Source organism: Eurosta solidaginis, chromosome 2 (assembly GCF_040869045.1).
Source record: "Eurosta solidaginis isolate ZX-2024a chromosome 2, ASM4086904v1, whole genome shotgun sequence".
NCBI lineage: Eukaryota > Metazoa > Arthropoda > Insecta > Diptera > Tephritidae > Eurosta > Eurosta solidaginis.
In genome coordinates, this window is record NC_090320.1 from 142,539,151 (window position 1) to 142,556,921 (window position 17,771).

The window sequence follows — 17,771 nt, forward strand, 5'->3', positions numbered from 1 at the left end:
CGATCAGATATTATGCGTTCGGGCATACGCACAAAACTACTTATCTCGTTAAAAACTTCGATTACGTATTTGGTCGCAGTACTTTTGACTGGTCGCATAATAAAACGTGTAAAAGCGTCGATAATAACTAATAAATGCTCGTTACGTTTTGAGTTTCGGAAACGGTCCAAGATGATCGACGTATATGCTCAAATTGAAGCTCACCTTCTTTTCTTCCACCAGGAACCTTGTTGTACGCATATTCAATACACGACTTGAGGTATGATTTTACAAAGTTTCGCATGCGAGTTAACCACATATGCTCACCAATACGCTGAAGTGTTTTCTCAAGATCAAAATTCCCAGCTTTTTCGTGCGCACTTTGCATGATTTGCCAACGCAAAGCTTTTGGAACTACCCAAGCATCCTTGCCGTTAATAACCCTCTACAACCTACCGTTGCTAAGCTTAATTTCTTTAGATGTATTTTTATCGAAACCCTGTAATTTACTTACTATTTCTTTAATATGCTCGTCTTGCAGCTGCATGCTAAACAACCAATCTTCTTCAGTTATTTGCACTTTGTCAGTTTTTAACGTTGATACTACGATTTCATGCGCCTCTTCAGCTGGTGCGCTGCTTAACTCATCGACATGCGCCATCCGCTATCCACTCCGATGTTCAATTTCAAGTTCGTAGTCTTGAATCCGTAACCACCACCTAGCGATACGCGGCACAAACTCACGTTTTTTCATGGCAGTAGATATCGCATTACAGTCTGTTATTTGGTTTATGCGTTTACCATAGATATAGTACCGAAATCGTTCGACAGATTCAACCATAGCAAGCGTTTCGAGTTCATAACTATGTACTTTTTCTCTGCGTCATTGGTCGCTCGGCTGTAATATATAACCGGCATCCAACCTTCATTTTCTTTTTACAATGAAATACCCGCTAAACCGATCACGCTTGCATCCGTATGCACTTGATGCTCTACATCAACTCGAAATGCTGCAATCACAGGTCGAGATACTAAAATCGTTTTCAGTTTATTAAACGCACATTATTGATCATTTGACCACACAAAAGCTTCATTTTTACGTAATAATTTATTTAAATGAGCGGCTATCAAAGCATATCCTGGCACAAATTTACGAAAATATCCGCTTAGTCCGAGAAATTTTTTAACTTCAGTTACACTCGTTGGCGTTTTAAAATCACGTATTGAAACTGTTTTTGCTAAAGCTGGAGCGATGCCATCGGGCGTTAACTCGTGACCCAAAAATTGTATTGTTTTTTTCAAAAACTCACATTTTTTTTATATTAAGCGTTACGATCGCGTCACGAATTGCGTTTAAAACTCGATCTAGCTTGTCGTACATTTCACTTATGTTTTGACTTCCGATTAATATGTTATCCATATAGTTCATCATGCCGTCACTTTTAACCCGATCTTTTATTTTGGCAATCAAACGCTGAAATACCAAATGGCATACGCTTAAATTGGAATAACCCTTCTGTCGTTACGAACGCTGTCTATTTTTGGCTGTCTTTCGCGATAGGTATCTGAAAATACTCGCTGTTTAAGTCTAACACGGTAAAATAAGTATATCGTTTGGCAATTTGTAATTGTTCTTCAATGTTTGGCATTGGAAAAACCTCTTTACGCATATGCTGATTCAATCGCCTAAAATCAACGCATAATCTCTCGCTACCGTTTTTCTTTTTCACCAAAAGCATTGGACTTGCATATTCCGAATTCGATTTGCAGATTTTGTCGCACGCTAAGAGTTCATTTATCATATCTTATATGATTTTCTTTTTAGGTTAAGGTACCCTAAATGGTTTTTGCCCGATACGGACTTCCGTTTCCAGTTCAATTACCATTTCAACTAAATACGTTTTACCGATTTCGTTCATATTTGTCGCGAAAATGTCTTCGTATTTGCTTAACAAGTGCAATAAATCCGATTTTACACTAAGCTCACTAGACCCGCAGTTAATATTGTCAATATCAAATTTATTTCCATTCGCAAATGTTATGCGGCCATCAACAAAACCGCACGCATATCATTAAATAAGTCTTGGCCTAGTAATAACTCCGCCGTTAATAGTTCATCATCTACCACGTATAAATTTACGAACCGTTTTAAATTGTTAATTTGTAGTTGGACACGTATTTCTGCATTCGCGTAAATAACACCGCCGCAAAACCCACTTATTTTTAGAGCGCATTTTTCTTTTTCGTAATTTAAATTATTTGCTACCACAGCTTTAACCATACTGCACTCACTGCCCGTATCGATAAATGCAATTAATTCTTTCCGTTCATTCATAGTCGTGCCCATTCTGCAACTTTATTTCGAAGCTGGCAACCCTATTCACCACCTTCATTTGTTTTCGTTTATTTAATTGCAACAACGAAAAAAGCGACAATAGTATCGACGGGTTTTCCGCGAATAACTTTTAAACGAGATAAAAAATATAGTTTCTACTTTCATATTCTGAATCTTGACGCAAATACGCGTCTTTGGTACCGCTATCGACATATGCGACCCCAATTTTAAGTGCAGGACTTAAGTTAAGATTTTACTAAATTTGGAAATTAAAAAGCTTATATTTCATAAACAAAGAGTTTCCTAGAGTTGCGGACGATAATTTTGTGATTTATAGGACCCCCCACCCCTCGAAAAAAAAGGTGGAAAATCGGGGTACCTTATTCAAAATATTCCCCGTTGGTCGACTCAGCTGTTATAAGGTTACCGATACGGTTATCGATAAAGCACCAATGTCTGCAGCTTAAATGAGAATTGCCTCATAAGCATATATGCAAAGAATATTTTGCAGTGAAATGGAGTGCTGCGTAGTGCAGTGTAATATGGCTCGCCAAAAGGTATCGATGTTTGCGTTTATTTATAGTGTATCATCCCTAGTGATAAAACTTAGTTATTATACTGGTGGTGGTGGTATATATGTGTTTAAATGGCGGGTTTAGGCAGCAGGTAATGTTTATTTAGGAATATTTAAATAACGGTGGGTAACGTTTTACAAAACGGTGCACCACCTAATTTTTATAGAAAATTGTGAAAGGTGGTATCAAAAGACGCGCCTCGACCTCCGTTTAAACTTTTATTTCTGCCAAAAGATATAAGCAAAAAATCGGTTGAAATTTTCATGTGGTTTCTTGGCAGATTTGGGTAATAGTCTAGTTGAGGGGTCGACTGCTAATACGCTACCAAAAATATCGAGAGAGGTGTCAAAAGACGCGTCTTGAATCAGTTTTAATAATCCGATGGCGGAGAATAAGAATTTTAACTCATTTAAAAGATATTAACGAAAAACTGCAAAGACCCGTGGGTACCTCCGAAACCGGGGGTGGGATCCATAGTATTTTTGCGCAGAACACCTTTCTGCGTTGGCGGCCTTCGGCCGCGTTTACAAAAAATGACCATGGGAGACCAAATCTATATCCATGCAAAACACTTTTACCCACAGTTTTTTTTGTGGGTGCGCCACTATTAAAATTACAACAGCCACATGAAAATTTTCAAATTTGTAAATATATCTGGAAAGAAATAAAATTTTCAATTTCCGTTTTCGGATTCGTGGTCCTGGGTCCAAAGCGCGTCTTTTGACACCTCTCCCGATATTTTTGGATGAGTTTTATTAGTTGTGAGCTAAAGAAAAGAATTACCTAACAAATTTTCACATCAAAAGTAAGTAAAAGTATTACCGGAGATATTTGCAGTTGAAGTTGGCGATTTGCATATGGTTGTTGTTGTGTTTGTACCCACAAAAAAAATGCTACCGCCACGGTTATACCATACACCAGGACTTTGCATGGCGTAGCCCAGGGTTATTTTTTATAAGCGCGGCCGAAGGCCGCCAACGCAGAAAGGTGTTCTGCGCAAAAATACTATGGATCCCACCCCCGGTTTCGGAGGTACCCACGGGTCTTTGCAGTTTTTCGTTAATATCTTTTAAATGAGTTAAAATTCTTATTCTCCGCCATCGGATTATTAAAACTGATTCAAGACGCGTCTTTTGACACCTCTCTCGATATTTTTGGTAGCGTATTAGCAGTCGACCCCTCAACTAGACTGTTACCCAGATTTGATGTACACACACATACTAATGCAGAAAGTTGTTCTGCGCGCATTTAGTTTTGTGTCTGACTCAATTTTTTATAAGCGCGGCGAAGGCCGCTAACGCAGAAAGGTGTTCTATGCAAAAAAGCTATGGATCGGGCCCCATATTTCGGACCCTCTAGGGGTCATTTTACGGTTTTTTGTAAATAACTTTCGACAAATAAAATTTTTGATTTCCGCGTATTTTGATACCACCTTTGATAAGTTTCGATAAAAATTAGGTGGTGCACCGTCTTGTTAAACGTTACCCCATATTTTTCTCTAAATTTTGAAATACACCGTTTGGTAATAGTCTAGTTGAGGGATCGACTGCTAATACGCTACCAAAAATGTCGAGAGAGGTGTCAAACGTCGCGTCTTGACATCAGTATTAATAATCCGAAGGCGGAAAATAAATATTTTAACTCGGTCGAAAAATGGCCCGCGGATCCCTCCGAAATCGGGGGTGGGATCCATAGTATTTTTGCGCAGAACACCTTTCTGCATTGGCGGCCTTGGGCCGCTCTTATGAAAGATTGCAATGGGTGGGTCCAACATGGGTTTGGAGACCAAAACTATATCGTTTCAGCTTCTGCACGCTTCATCCCGGTTGGAAGAATACCTGAAATCATACCCCGTTTCCCGGCCGAAGCCGCAAATGTTTATGTTTATTCTGTTATTCCAGTCTATGATGTACATCTTACAGACTAGATATAGAAGTTATAAAAAAAGTAAAAAATTATAATATGCATTGATAGTAGCTAAAGAAAGTATATACATAATAATAGAATAAAGTTAAACTATATATCTAAATGTACATGTAAAAGTATTTGGGACTTGAAAACATCCCTCGACTGGGAGAAATCAATATTTACCCATCTCGAAAGTTTATTGAGTTCTGCTAGAGAGCGAAGAATAGTATCGAAAAAGACATAGTTCATTCTGAAGGAGGTCACATAAAAAGGTAGGGAAAAACGAAGTAATCTATTGGGCACATTGAACGTGATTTCCGCGAGCAGGTCAGGGCAGTTTACCGACCCTGCCACGAGATCAAACACGAACATAAGTCCGTGCAGGGTTCTTCTAGAGTGCAGGGGTTGTAGGTTAGTCAGCGTACACCGAGACACATAAGAAAGCAGCGGATCCTCGAAATGAAGAGATCCAAGCCCAAACCGAATAAATTTCCTTTGAACAATTATAGCCGCATGACAGCTGTAAATATGGTTCCAAATAATAGAAGCATACTCGAGCTTTGAGCGAACCAAGGAAATATATAAAGTTTTCCTGGCATAGGGATCCTTAAAGTCCTTAGCATAACGACGCAGGAAAGCAAGGTTTCTATAAGCTTTCGGAAGAACATAACAGATATGTATGATTAACAAAAGAAAAATTAGTATCAAATACAACACCAAGATCAACCAATTCCTTGACTGCATTCAAGCGACTGCTTTCTAAATAGAAATGTAAAAAAAAAAAATATTACTGGACTTCGAGAAAGACATGTGAAAACATTTTTTAACGTTTAGGTAGAGCATGTTAGTATTACACCAGTCAACTAGAGCGGCCCCAGGATACTATCCTGAGGAACCCCAGAAGTGTGCGACTTACAATTCTCAATATCAACACAAAGGGATCTATTAGACAGATAGGACTTCAACCAACTCAAGAATACCGAGTGGAAACCAATAAACTCTAATTTCTTCATTAGAAGCTGATGAGACACGTTGTCAAATGCCTTGGAAAAGTCTGTATATATGGTATCCACCTGCGAACCGACTTTAAAGGCTAATATGCAAAAGTTCACCAGAATCTCATTTTAGCGAAGGCTTTAACATGCACATAGCTTTACTGACATCTTGCACAGACAATGACAGTGAACCGAAATCAATGCGTTCAAATAAGTATGAGCTAGAGTCTTCTAGCTCCTCATGGAACTTGGGGTGGGAAGGGAGGGATGGCCTGAAGGTTTAATTTGACCATATTAATCGTTCCCGAGATGGTCGGGCTAGCACCTTAATGGTGCTGTGTTACCGGAGCGTACCGGATCTGTATCCGGCAACGGACCATCACATCGATAACACTCCCCAACCCTTCGGGGAGCAACCTTATCGCTACAACAACAACAACATGCGCATCCGTTGATACCCCTTTCGACCATATCGGACCAATTTTCGACATGAACAATAAATGGCCTAGACAGTCTTAGGTTAGGTTAGGTTCAACTGGCCGGTCCATGAGGACCTCACATAGACGGAATAAACCCGTAATGCTAACAGAAGTTTGTTTTAACAACCAAACTGAAAAACCCTATCAAAAACCGGGACCTATGTTATAAAATATTTTCGTCCTTTTGGCCAATACTAGAAGCTTCCTAGGATTTAAGCCACTTGCTGCTTCTAGATCTGACAGCTGTATCACTCCTAATAGCTGGAGTCTTAGCCTGGCAAGCGCAGGGAGGAGCACAGAAAGTGCTCGATCGTTTCCTCCTCCAGCCCGCACTTCCTACACCTGCTATCACTGGCCAAGCCTAATTTAAAGGTATGTGACGCCAGAAGGCAGTGTCCAGTCAGAATACCCGTCATAAGTCTACAGTCCTCTCTTTTTAATGATAGAAGCAACTTTGTTAGTCGAAGGTTGTAAGATCTGCACATAATCTTCGACACTACAGCCCCCCGGTTGAACCCACGCCTTTCCTGCTTTGTCGATCATGTGCACCTCTCGCGTTCGTTCAATTTCGCCCAGTCTAATGGGGACGTCTACGGAGCAAGCTTCAAGGGATGCGCCCTTTTCAGCTAGTTCGTCCGCTTTTTCATTCCCATTTATTCCCATATGCCCTGGGACCCAATATAGATGTATGCATCTCCCTGTCCCGATTCTCTCTAGGGACTGCTTACTAACACTCATTTAGATGCTGTAGTATGCGAGATTATTGCCTTAATTGCGGCTTGACTGTCAATATAAAAGTTAACACGATTGCAGCTTGGGCTATTTTCTTCCAGGATTTCTACTGCATTGGTTACGGCTACTATTTCCGCCTGGAAAACCCTACAGTAATCCGGCAGCCTGTAGGATCTGTTTATTTCCGGATCAGCACAGTATACCGCAGACCCTACTCCTTCCACTACTTTGGAACCATCTGTGTACATATCTATCGCCTCGTTCGCCATTTGAGCACCCTTGCGCCAACAGCCCACCTCTATTGTTGCCTTAAAATCGCCCTCGAAGCGAGGGAATCAGCTAGTCTGTTCGTGTTGTGATTGATGACACTATACTACTATAGCCGCATGGTCGGCGCTCAAGCTGCCCCGAGGCAACGAGCCTGGTTGCAGTTGAACGCTATGTTCTTTGCTACCAGGTCTACAGGTGGAATGCGCAGAATGGCATACAGTGCAGCTGTCGGGGTTGTTTTCAGGGCCCCCGTAATGCCAAGCATGGATGGTCTGCATATCCCCTCTAATTTTTTGAGATAGGTTGCTTTTTTTGTGGCTTTCCACCAAACAAGAACTCCATAGTATAGGATTGGGCTTACAATCGCTATAAAACCCAAAGAGAAAGAGAGGGCGATAAGCCCCACGTAGACCCCAGCATTCTTTTACATGCATAAAGTGCCGTTGAAGCCTTCTTCATCCTCTCTTCCACGTTGAGCTTCCATGACAGCTTACTGTCTATGATGATTCCTAGATACTTTGTGCAAGGTTTCTCCTGTAGGGTCACCCCTCCTAACTTAGGCCTGATCCCATTTGCGACCTTGTACCTCTTTGTATACAAGACCATATCCGTCTTATCCGCGTTGACTTTCAACCCGACATTTGATGCCCAGATATGAATATCCCGAAGCGCCCGATCCATCAAAGAGCTAATCGTAGGAAGGCACTTTCCACTTACGACAATTGCAACGTCATCCGCGTAAGCCGTAAGTTTTACGGGTCCCTCATCAAATCGTCGCAGCAGTTGGTTGAAGACAAACGTGATAGCACCCCTCCCTGCGGCGTTCCCCTGTCCACTGATTTCGTGGTCTCGTACAATGCCCATTGTGATGTAATCTTCCTGCAATTTAACATGCAGCCGATCCATCTGGTTAAGGCTGGATGTACTTTAATGTAATTAAGACCATCCATAATCGGCCATTTAGAGACATTGAAAGCCCCGGCAATATTTAAGAAGACTCCTAGAGCATATTCCTTATATTCCAGGGCTTTCTCTACGCTTATTACCACCCTATGCAATGCGGTGTCTACCGACATGCCTTTGGTGTACGCATGTTGTGTGTTCTCGCAGGAACAGATAAATTCAGTCTGCTTACGAGGTCAGTGGAGTCTATCTCACCGATAATCAGTTTATGAAGCAACATTACCCCAAGTAATGTTCTTCTATTCTCTCAAGTTGGCAAACTAATGAGAGGAAGTCTATTTGTATTAGGCGGAAGATGATGATTTGATTCCCAGTTAAGACCGCGTAAAGCGAAGATTAGAAACTGCTTCTGTACGGATTCAATTCGATGTATATGATTTTTGTACCCCGGGGACCAAATACAGGAACAATACTCAAGTATTGGGCGTACCAATGATGTGTAAAGGGTCTTGGTTAAATAAGGATCATCAAATTCTTTAGCCCTTCTTTTAATAAGTTCGAGTACACCCGATGCTTTGTTTACGATAGATGAAATATGCATGTTAGTTATTTTATTTATTACAGTATTTAGACTTAGATTAAATCTATGAGATCACATTTATACATTATACAGCCTTTGGATTTTGTATTTGTATTTGTATTTATTAGGCAATTCATCCCAGCACAACAATTCGACAAAAATTATTTTACAGTGCTAGTCGGTAAAAGGCATAAAATAGGAACAATCTAAGGGGTTGTGTAGCGCAATATATAGCTTCTCCAACCCAATTGTCAACCTCACCTTCGAGCGGCGAATCCCGTTTCACTAACAGACGAGGCTCTGGCGACCCCAAGCTCGTCATGGAACTTGGGGGTGGGGAGGGAGGGATGGCCTGAAGGTTTAATGTGGCCATATAAATCGTTCCCGAGATGGTCGGGCCAGCACCTTAATGGTGCTGTGTTACCGGAGCGTATCGGATTTGTATCCGACAAAGGACCATCACATCGATAACACTCCCCAAAGCCTTCGGGGAGTAACTAATCGCTACAACAACAACAACAACAACAGGAACAATCTAATCTTGAAACTTAAAGCTAATGACTATGGCTAAGAAAAGGTTACAACAAATAATATATTTAATAAATAGTAAATAGATAAATAAAGGAATGATAGAGTACATTTGCTTAGAAGGAATCAGTATTTTAATTGTCTAGGTTATTATAGAAACTTGTTAGTTCTTTATTGAAGAGCAGAGCATTGCTTATAAGCCTAAGTCTAGAAGGGAGCGAGTTCCAAAGACGTATGGAATTAATGAAGAACTGGCGATCAGATATTAGCATACGATGTCTGAAGTGGGTAAGGAGAACAGATCTAGACGACTGGAGAAAATTTAGCCTCCGATACAGATAGTCAGGTTCCTTCATATATATTAATTTATGTAGCGTAGTGAGCGTTTTAAGTTTAATAAGGTTATCGAAAGAAATGTTTAGCAACCTGTAAGCATGTTGAGAGACGTGGTCAAGTCTTTTCAACCCATAGACGTATCTAGCAATGTTGTTATACACAACATTAAGTTTCCTATTACATACATAGTCACAATTGGAGTAAACCTCACAACCATAAAGGAGCGTAGGTATTAAGTACGCTTTTGCTATTAGTAGACGAATATGTAACGGAGTAAAATATTGTGTAAGCCAGAGTGTACGAAGCGTCCCATACACTTTTCCCACTGTGCGGAAGATGTGATCTTTCCATGTCAGGGTTTTGTTAAAAACTATACCTAGATTTTTTGCCGTGTCAACGTATTCTATAATAGTGTTGTCTAAAATTAAATTTTCCATTCCACTTTTATCTAGTGACCTTCTATGAATGACTATACATTTCGACTTCTTAGGGTTAAGACATAAGCCGTTCATAGAAGCCCACGTACCAATTTGACACAAATCGTAATTTAAGTTATTAATACATGAACTGGTACGATCACTAGGACAGCACATATACAATTGTACGTCGTCAGCATAAATGTGAATATTACAATACTTGAGAACACCAGGCAAATCGTTTATATACAAAACAAATAACAGGGGACCAAGGATTGATCCTTGTGGGACTCCTCTTAAAACACTGACGAAGTCAGACTTTCTGCTACCAACACTTACTGCCTGAGATCGGTCGGCCAAATATGATCTGATTAGGGCTGTTGCACAGTTGGAGAAATTAAATAGGTTGTCCAGCTTCTTGCAGAGAACAGTGTGGTCGACCGAGTCAAACGCTTTTGAATGGTCGAGAAGAGTCAGGGAAGCAGTAAAATTTTTGTCAACTTGTTCTCGAATATCCTCTATTACCGATAGGAGCGCCGTTTTACAGCTACGATTTGACCTGAATCCAGACTGGGAATCTGTGAGAAGGTTATTATTCTGCACATAAGTATTTATCTGGCAGTGCAAAATTCGTTCGACGACCTTGGAAAGGAAAGGCAGAATAGCTATAGGCCTATACTCCTTGTTTTGCTTGGGGATTGGGATTACCTTAGCAACTTTCCAACATTTGGGAAATACACAGGACGTCAGCACAGAGTTAACCAAGTAGGTTAAGTGAGGAAGGATTTTAGGAAGAATTATTTTTAAAAATTTCGGACATATACCATCGAACCCCATAGCATTAGACTTTACTGAAAGAATGGCTTGAACGACATCACAATCATCGACACTAGCAAACTCAAGAGGACCAAAATCAACATTAGCGCGAATACAATAATTATCAGCACATATATTGTCAGTTGAGATTGGCAGATTTACAAAATTTATATTTATCTCATTAATGTCTACATCAGGGAGGACAGAAATATCACATTTGGATTTTCCGATACCAATATGTTTAATCGACTTCCAGGTTTCCTTCGAACTCAAAGCAGCACTAAACTTGTTATTATAAAATTTCTGCTTAGCTGACCTAATGGCTTTGTTTGCAGCGATCCTAGCTGTTTTGAAGCAGTTGTGAGCCTCCAGGGTTTTGTATCTTTTCCATCGTGAGTAAGCAAGGTTACGCTGGTGAATTAAGTGTTTTAGATTGGCACTAAACCAAGGGGTATTATTGTGTGTAGCAGCTTTGAGTTTCACTGGCACATAGTTGTCGAAAAGCCTAATAATATGGTTCTGTAGGAATGATGCCTGATCATCGACCGATGTCAGTGTACGAATCAAGCTCCACTCAACCGACTCCACCGCTGCATTAAGGGAACTGTAATCTATGCTTCTAAAATCACGATATGTAAAGGAACATTGTATGTGTGACGTTTGAAAGTTGTAACTAAGAAATATCAGATCGTGTTTTGAAAAGCAAGATGCCGACAATTGATCGTAGTGGAGCAATTTCAGGGGATCATTCACAAAAAATAAATCCAGCAAAGAAGAATTTGAGTCAGTAAAGTGTGTAGGTGAAGTTAAATTGGTGGGAAAAAGTCCAAGAGACCTCATACTTAGCTTTAGAGTTGAGTCGACGAGAAGGTTGGAGTTGAAAACCCCAGCGATGATTATATTATATATATATTATATATATATAGCTTATAAGTAGAGGCTCGAGAAATTCAATAAAGCCAGAGAAGTCAACTCCACGATTAGGTCTGTATGCACAGCCGATAAGAAGCCTTTCATTATTTACAGAGAACACGTCTACGAACACATATTCGACAAAATCACTTGGACTAGCACTGCAGCAAAGTTTACAGGATAAACTACTTTTAACATAAATAGCAACACCACCACCATGACCACGTCTATCAGCCCTGAAAAGTTGATATCCATTTAGTTGCACCAAATCATTTTTGTGACATGAAGAAAACCAGGTTTCGGAAATACATATAACATCTATATCAGAACCCTCAGATATGAATCTAAATTCATCCAGCTTTTTATATAGGCTTTGCGCATTAAGATGGATGACTTTGAGCCCTTTAGTACGTTTGTTGAATACGCGCAACAGTGTATGTAAGCAGTCTTTGGAACTAGACAACCTATAGTCTAGGACCATCACTATATATGGGATATAAAGAATGCTGTGCGATGCGTAACAATAGAGACAACTGTAAGATGACCATCGTGGTCATCTTTATTCTTGCGTCGTAGTTGACGCAGGTTATCGCCCAAACGCTTTAACGCAGCTTAAGTAAGGCACACATTATTAATTGCGTAGACTTCTCGCACACACACCGCTTTCAATACCAAAACAAGAAACTGATGAACTTTACTCTTTAAATATAGTCTTTTTAAAGTTTTATTTGTTGAATATAAAAATGTTCACAAACTTAGAAATTTAATATATATGTGAGCTGCTGAAAACTTTTGCTTCTTGACGAGTTGAATGCGCGAAATTAATTGGCGTCATTCAAAGTGACGTTTATGAAGGTAACCCTCATTGTGAGTGATTGGTGTGGTCAAAAAATTGACGTGGTTAATATTTAATGATTGATGTTATGGTCACTCAACACTTATCATAAGGGTTGCCTTACATCATCCCCCTTTGGAAAAGAAGAATTGGCCAAATTCTTCTGTCCCAAACGTGATGTATTTTATCTTAATAAAAGTTTAAGACTGTTAAACTAAATTTAAATCTACATCTATGTTTAGATCTAAATTAAAAATGAAATTCTAAAGTCTAATTCTAAAGTAGGACTTAAATTTAATTTTTATAATTAAAAACAATTTTTTTGTGTTTTAATTCTACTGTATGAATTAAGTTCTTAATTTTTAATGATTGTTTAAATTTATTTGATTTCATTGTCTTTTTTTCAGGTTTGGAAGAAAAACATTTTATTCCTAATTTAACAATAGAGATTAACTTTAAATAATCTTGAATTTAAAATTTAATTTAATTAATTTTTCTTATTCTATTTTTATGTACTATTTTTTTCTTTTTCGTTTCGTCATCAATTAACGTGACGTTTACGCCGTCAATACCTATTACGGTATACGGACCAATATAGATACTACTATGCTTGTCGCGGGGTTCTTTTTCAAGCAATACCTTGTCAAATACCTTGACAGATATTGGTTGTGAACTTTTGTTATATCCGGTTTGATTTTTTAATTTGTGTTCTGTAACTGTTTTATTCGCTAATTCGTGAGTTTTTTGAAAACGAAATTTAACTTCTTTCGAATAGTTTGCTATGTTATAAATCGGGTCTATTTTATCGGTTTGCAGTTCTTTTGGTAAATTAGCTGTTTTGCCAAAGACTATTCATATGGTGAGAATTTATTATCGAATACTGTGTTTGTTGTTGTGTTGTGAAGAAAAGTAAAATATTTCAAGTAAACATCCCAGTCGGAAAAATTGGGATTTAGAAAAGATCTTAAATATTCATTGAAAACTCTGTGATTTCGCTCTACTGTGCCAAGAGTTTCATGATGGTACGCTGTGGAAAATTTATGTTCTATTTTTAATAATTTTGTTAACTCTGAAAAAATTTCATTTTTGTATTCGGTACCTAAATCGGTTTTAATCGTCTTCATAATGCCATATATTAGTATGAAATTTTCGAAAATAGCTGATGCGACCGTTTTTGCACTTTTGTCAGGTATCGCAATCGTTACTAAGTATTTGCTGAGATCGCATATAATGGTGACAGCGAACTTGTTACCATTATCGGATTGAGGTAGAGGTCCTATAGTGTCAATGACAACAATGTCGAATGGCTTACATGGTGTTTCGGTTAGGACTAAATTTTCTTTTGTTTTTGGCTTAACCTTATTCAAAAGACATTTTTCGCAGTTTTTAACAAATTTCGCTATATCGCGCGTCATGCCTTTCCAATAATATTTGGTTCTGAGTTTTGCATAAACTTTTTTGCTACCGAAATGTCCTCCTAAAATTGGGTCGGTATGGTAAATTGTTATTAATTGTTGTTTTTTGTCTTCGTCTGTCACAGTTTCTACGGGTTCGGTTAGGACGATTTCTAAATGTTTTAAAATTTTATTCCCAATGGTTTTCAGATCTGATATCGAAAAATATTTAAAAAGATTATCATTTTTTTGCAATTCAATTATATTAATATTGCGCTTGCCAGCTTCTTTTTGTAGCTTCAAAAGTAATTCATCTAAATGTATTATTTTGTTAGCACACGCAACCTTAATTAACTCAATCTTTTTGTGTTTTAAATGCGCATTTAATTCAAAATTCGTAATTTTACCACTTTTATCATAACGTATTTGGGATTTTACTCTGGGTATTTTCTTTGAAAATTTGTTTGAAAAATTATCATAAACTTGTAATTTTATGTTTTCTTTTACTTTTTCTTCTTTGAGTATTTCTTGTTGCATTAATTGTTCTTGTTTTGTCTGTGATCTTGTCTGTACTGCTAAAATTGATGTTCCTGAATTTTTTATTTCTTCTATTGTGATGCGAGAGAGTGCATCTGCTCCTACGTTCGTTTTACCTTTTATGTATTCAATAGTGAAGTTGTACTCTGCCAGTTCAAGTCTGATACGTGAGAGTTTTGAAGAGGGATCTTTCATATTGAACAAGTAAACTAATGGACGATGATCGGACTTGACTGTAAAGTGTGTGCCATATACGTATGGTCTGAACTGTTTTATTGCAAAAAATATAGCTAAAAGCTCTAACTCAATTATTGATTTCTTTTGTTCTGAATTATTAAATGATTTGGACGCGAAACAAATTGGTAAGTCAATGCCATCTTTATTTTGACTTAAAATGGCACCACAACCAATTTTTGAAGCGTCGACAGTAATTATAAATTCCTTTTTGAAGTCTGGGTATTGGAGAATTTGAGGAGAAATTAAAGATTTTCGGAGTTTTTCAAATGCTATATCACATGATTGATCCCATTTAAATTCCACTCTTTTCCTGCTAAGTTTATTTAAAGGTGCTGCTATGGAAGCAAAATTTGGTATAAACCTTCTGTAATAATTGGCGAATGCCACGAATCGTCTTACTGCATCTTTATCGCAAGGTTTCGGATATTTTTTTATTGCAATTATTTTGGAATCGTCTGGAAGTAGACCTTTTGACGAACATTTGTGTCCTAGGAAAGTGACTTCTGAACGCATGAAGTTGCATTTTTCGGGATTTAGACGCAAATTAAATTTTTTGCATGTTTGAAAGACTTGTTCTAAATTTTTGAGATGGTGAGCTTCGCTGCACCCAATGACTATAAGATCATCGACATATAAAAAGGCTTGGTTTGGAGAAATTCCTGAAAAGGCAATTGACATCATTCTTGAGAATGAATTCGGAGCTACGTTTAAGCCGAATGGTAAAACTTTCCATCGAAAAGCACCACGATCAGTGCTGAATGAAGTGATGTCTCTAGAATCTTTATTTAATGGGATTTGGTGAAAACCTGAATACAGATCCAATGTAGAAAAATATTTGGCTCTGCCTAGATTATCAAGAATATCGTCTATTCGTGCAAGTGGGAATTTGTCTGCTATCAGTTTTTTGTTTACGGCTCTAAAGTCAACACACATCCTGTAGGATTTCTGTCCATTTGGATTTTTCTTTGGCACAAGTATCAATGGACTATTATAGTTGGAATAGCTGTGTTCTATAAGATCGTTTTGCAATAAATTATCAACTTGTTTATTAATTTCCTCTCTCTGACAGTATGGTAAACGGTAGTTTTTTATGTAAACAGGATTTGTATCTGTCAATCGTAATTTCTGTTCATAAAAGTTGTTAAGTGTCATACGATCGGTCTTTAGTGCAAAAATATCATCATATTTTAGACATAAATCGAGAAGTTTTGGTTTGGCATAATTTGGCATTTGTTTTTCTAAAATTGATTTTAATTCCTCTGACCTTTTCGAATCTTTTGAAAGATCATTGATTTTATACACGTTATAGTTGGTGATTTCATCCGTAACTATGTTACAATTTCTTACGTATTTTACCTCGTCAGTGACGTTTAATACCTTTATTATCGGATTGTTAGTGTCAACAATACACTTTGCGGTGAACACACCACTACAAATTTCCTGTGCGTCTATAAAAACTGGATGTTTAGATTTTTTCAGCTTAAATAAGCGATAAACTTCGCATCTAGGAGGAATTATCAATGTATTATCGGTTGTATTATGTAAAATTGAAATTTTATGAATATTTTTGCCAATGCCAATAGTTATGCTCTCGTTTGCATAGTCTATGATGCAATTGTATTTTTTCAAAAAGTCTTTGCCTAAAATACCATCTGACGGTATGTTGAATTTGTCATCTACTACATTTAAAGTATGTGGAATTGAAAAATTTGAATAAAAAAGTTCTGTTTTAATGGTACCCAATGTTGAAACTGTATCTGTCGTAACACCCGTTATATTTATAATATTGTTGTTATTTATAGAAACATTTTGTTTTAAACTTGAAAGTTTTATAATTGATATATCAGCCTGTGTATCTACTAAGAAAGTACATGTTTTAAAAGAGTCATTACAATTCAGTTCGATAAAATCTGAGTAGTTCAGGTTTAAACAATAAATTGATTTATTTTGAAAAACGTTATTTAATTCAGATTCTGGTCCCCCAGTGTTCGCTCCTGAGGGCCGTTGGCGTTTAAAGTGCGTACACTAGCGTTATTTGTAGTATTTGAACGTCGATTGTTGTTGTTACTGTTGTTATTGCTGTTGTTTCTGTTTACGGGCCTGCTATTATTTCGAGAATTACCATTATTTCGCGAGCCATAATTATTGTTGTTATTATGCCTATAATTGCTATTGTTGTTTCTGTTAAAATTGTTGTTGTACCTCGAAAAGTTGTTCCTATTATATTGATTTGACCTGAAGTTACCTCGAAAACTATTATTTTGCCTGTTATAACGTGATCTGAACGCTAGTACCTGCCTTTCACTTGTTTGGTTATTTTGTTCTACTATCATTTTCGCAACTACATCCTTAGAATCAGTAAACGTAGTTGACGCTAAAATTGATTTTACAAGATCTGAGCGAGTGTTAAGCCGACAAACGTTGACGGTTTGTTCGACTGCCATTTCGTGCGCTTTTTCCTGAGTCATTCCTTCTATAACTAATGATCGTTCTAAAGCATCGGAGAGTTCCTCAACACGTTTAGCGAATTCAGTATGATTATTATTAAAAACTTTTAACGATGCAATTTTTCCTGCAACAACTTTTGAGTTGTCAGGTTTTATTCTACTTTTTAATGCATCTTTTATTTGTTGAATTGTTGTTACTTCATTTGGAATTGCCTCACGCGCTTTCCCTTCTAACTTGGATTTTATAAACGAAATGAAAGTATTTGTCAAATTTTCTTCCATCAAATCTTCTATCAAAACTATTTTATCTATAAAGGATGCAAGTGAAAGCGGATCGCCGCTGTAGTTTTCTCTAATTATGGATGCACACATAGTAATAAAAGTTTTCTTTTGCTCTGAAGTCGCCATTGTTGGTTGTTCTTCGCTAATTGTGTCTAAATTATTATTGTGGAGTGTATTGGAAAATCCAGGGAAATCCTCAAGAAAAGATACGTGACTTTTTTTAATAATACTAGCTTTGTAAGCTGAAGTTGTCGATGCGTCGGATAATTCTTCCT

The 17,771-nt window shown here is 37.7% G+C and overlaps 1 protein-coding gene across 1 annotated transcript in view; it reads left to right on the forward strand.

The window, feature by feature from the left end:
* Nucleotides 1-2,864: 2,864 nt before the first annotated feature.
* TfIIB (transcription factor IIB) overlaps nucleotides 2,865-17,771 on the forward strand; it is a 668,905-nt gene continuing 653,998 nt past the window's right edge. Inside the window, exon 1 of the mRNA XM_067766288.1 lies at nucleotides 2,865-2,980. Within this exon, the coding sequence (XP_067622389.1) occupies nucleotides 2,961-2,980 (20 nt within the window). The 5' untranslated portion in view covers nucleotides 2,865-2,960. The remainder of the gene's footprint in view (nucleotides 2,981-17,771) is intronic.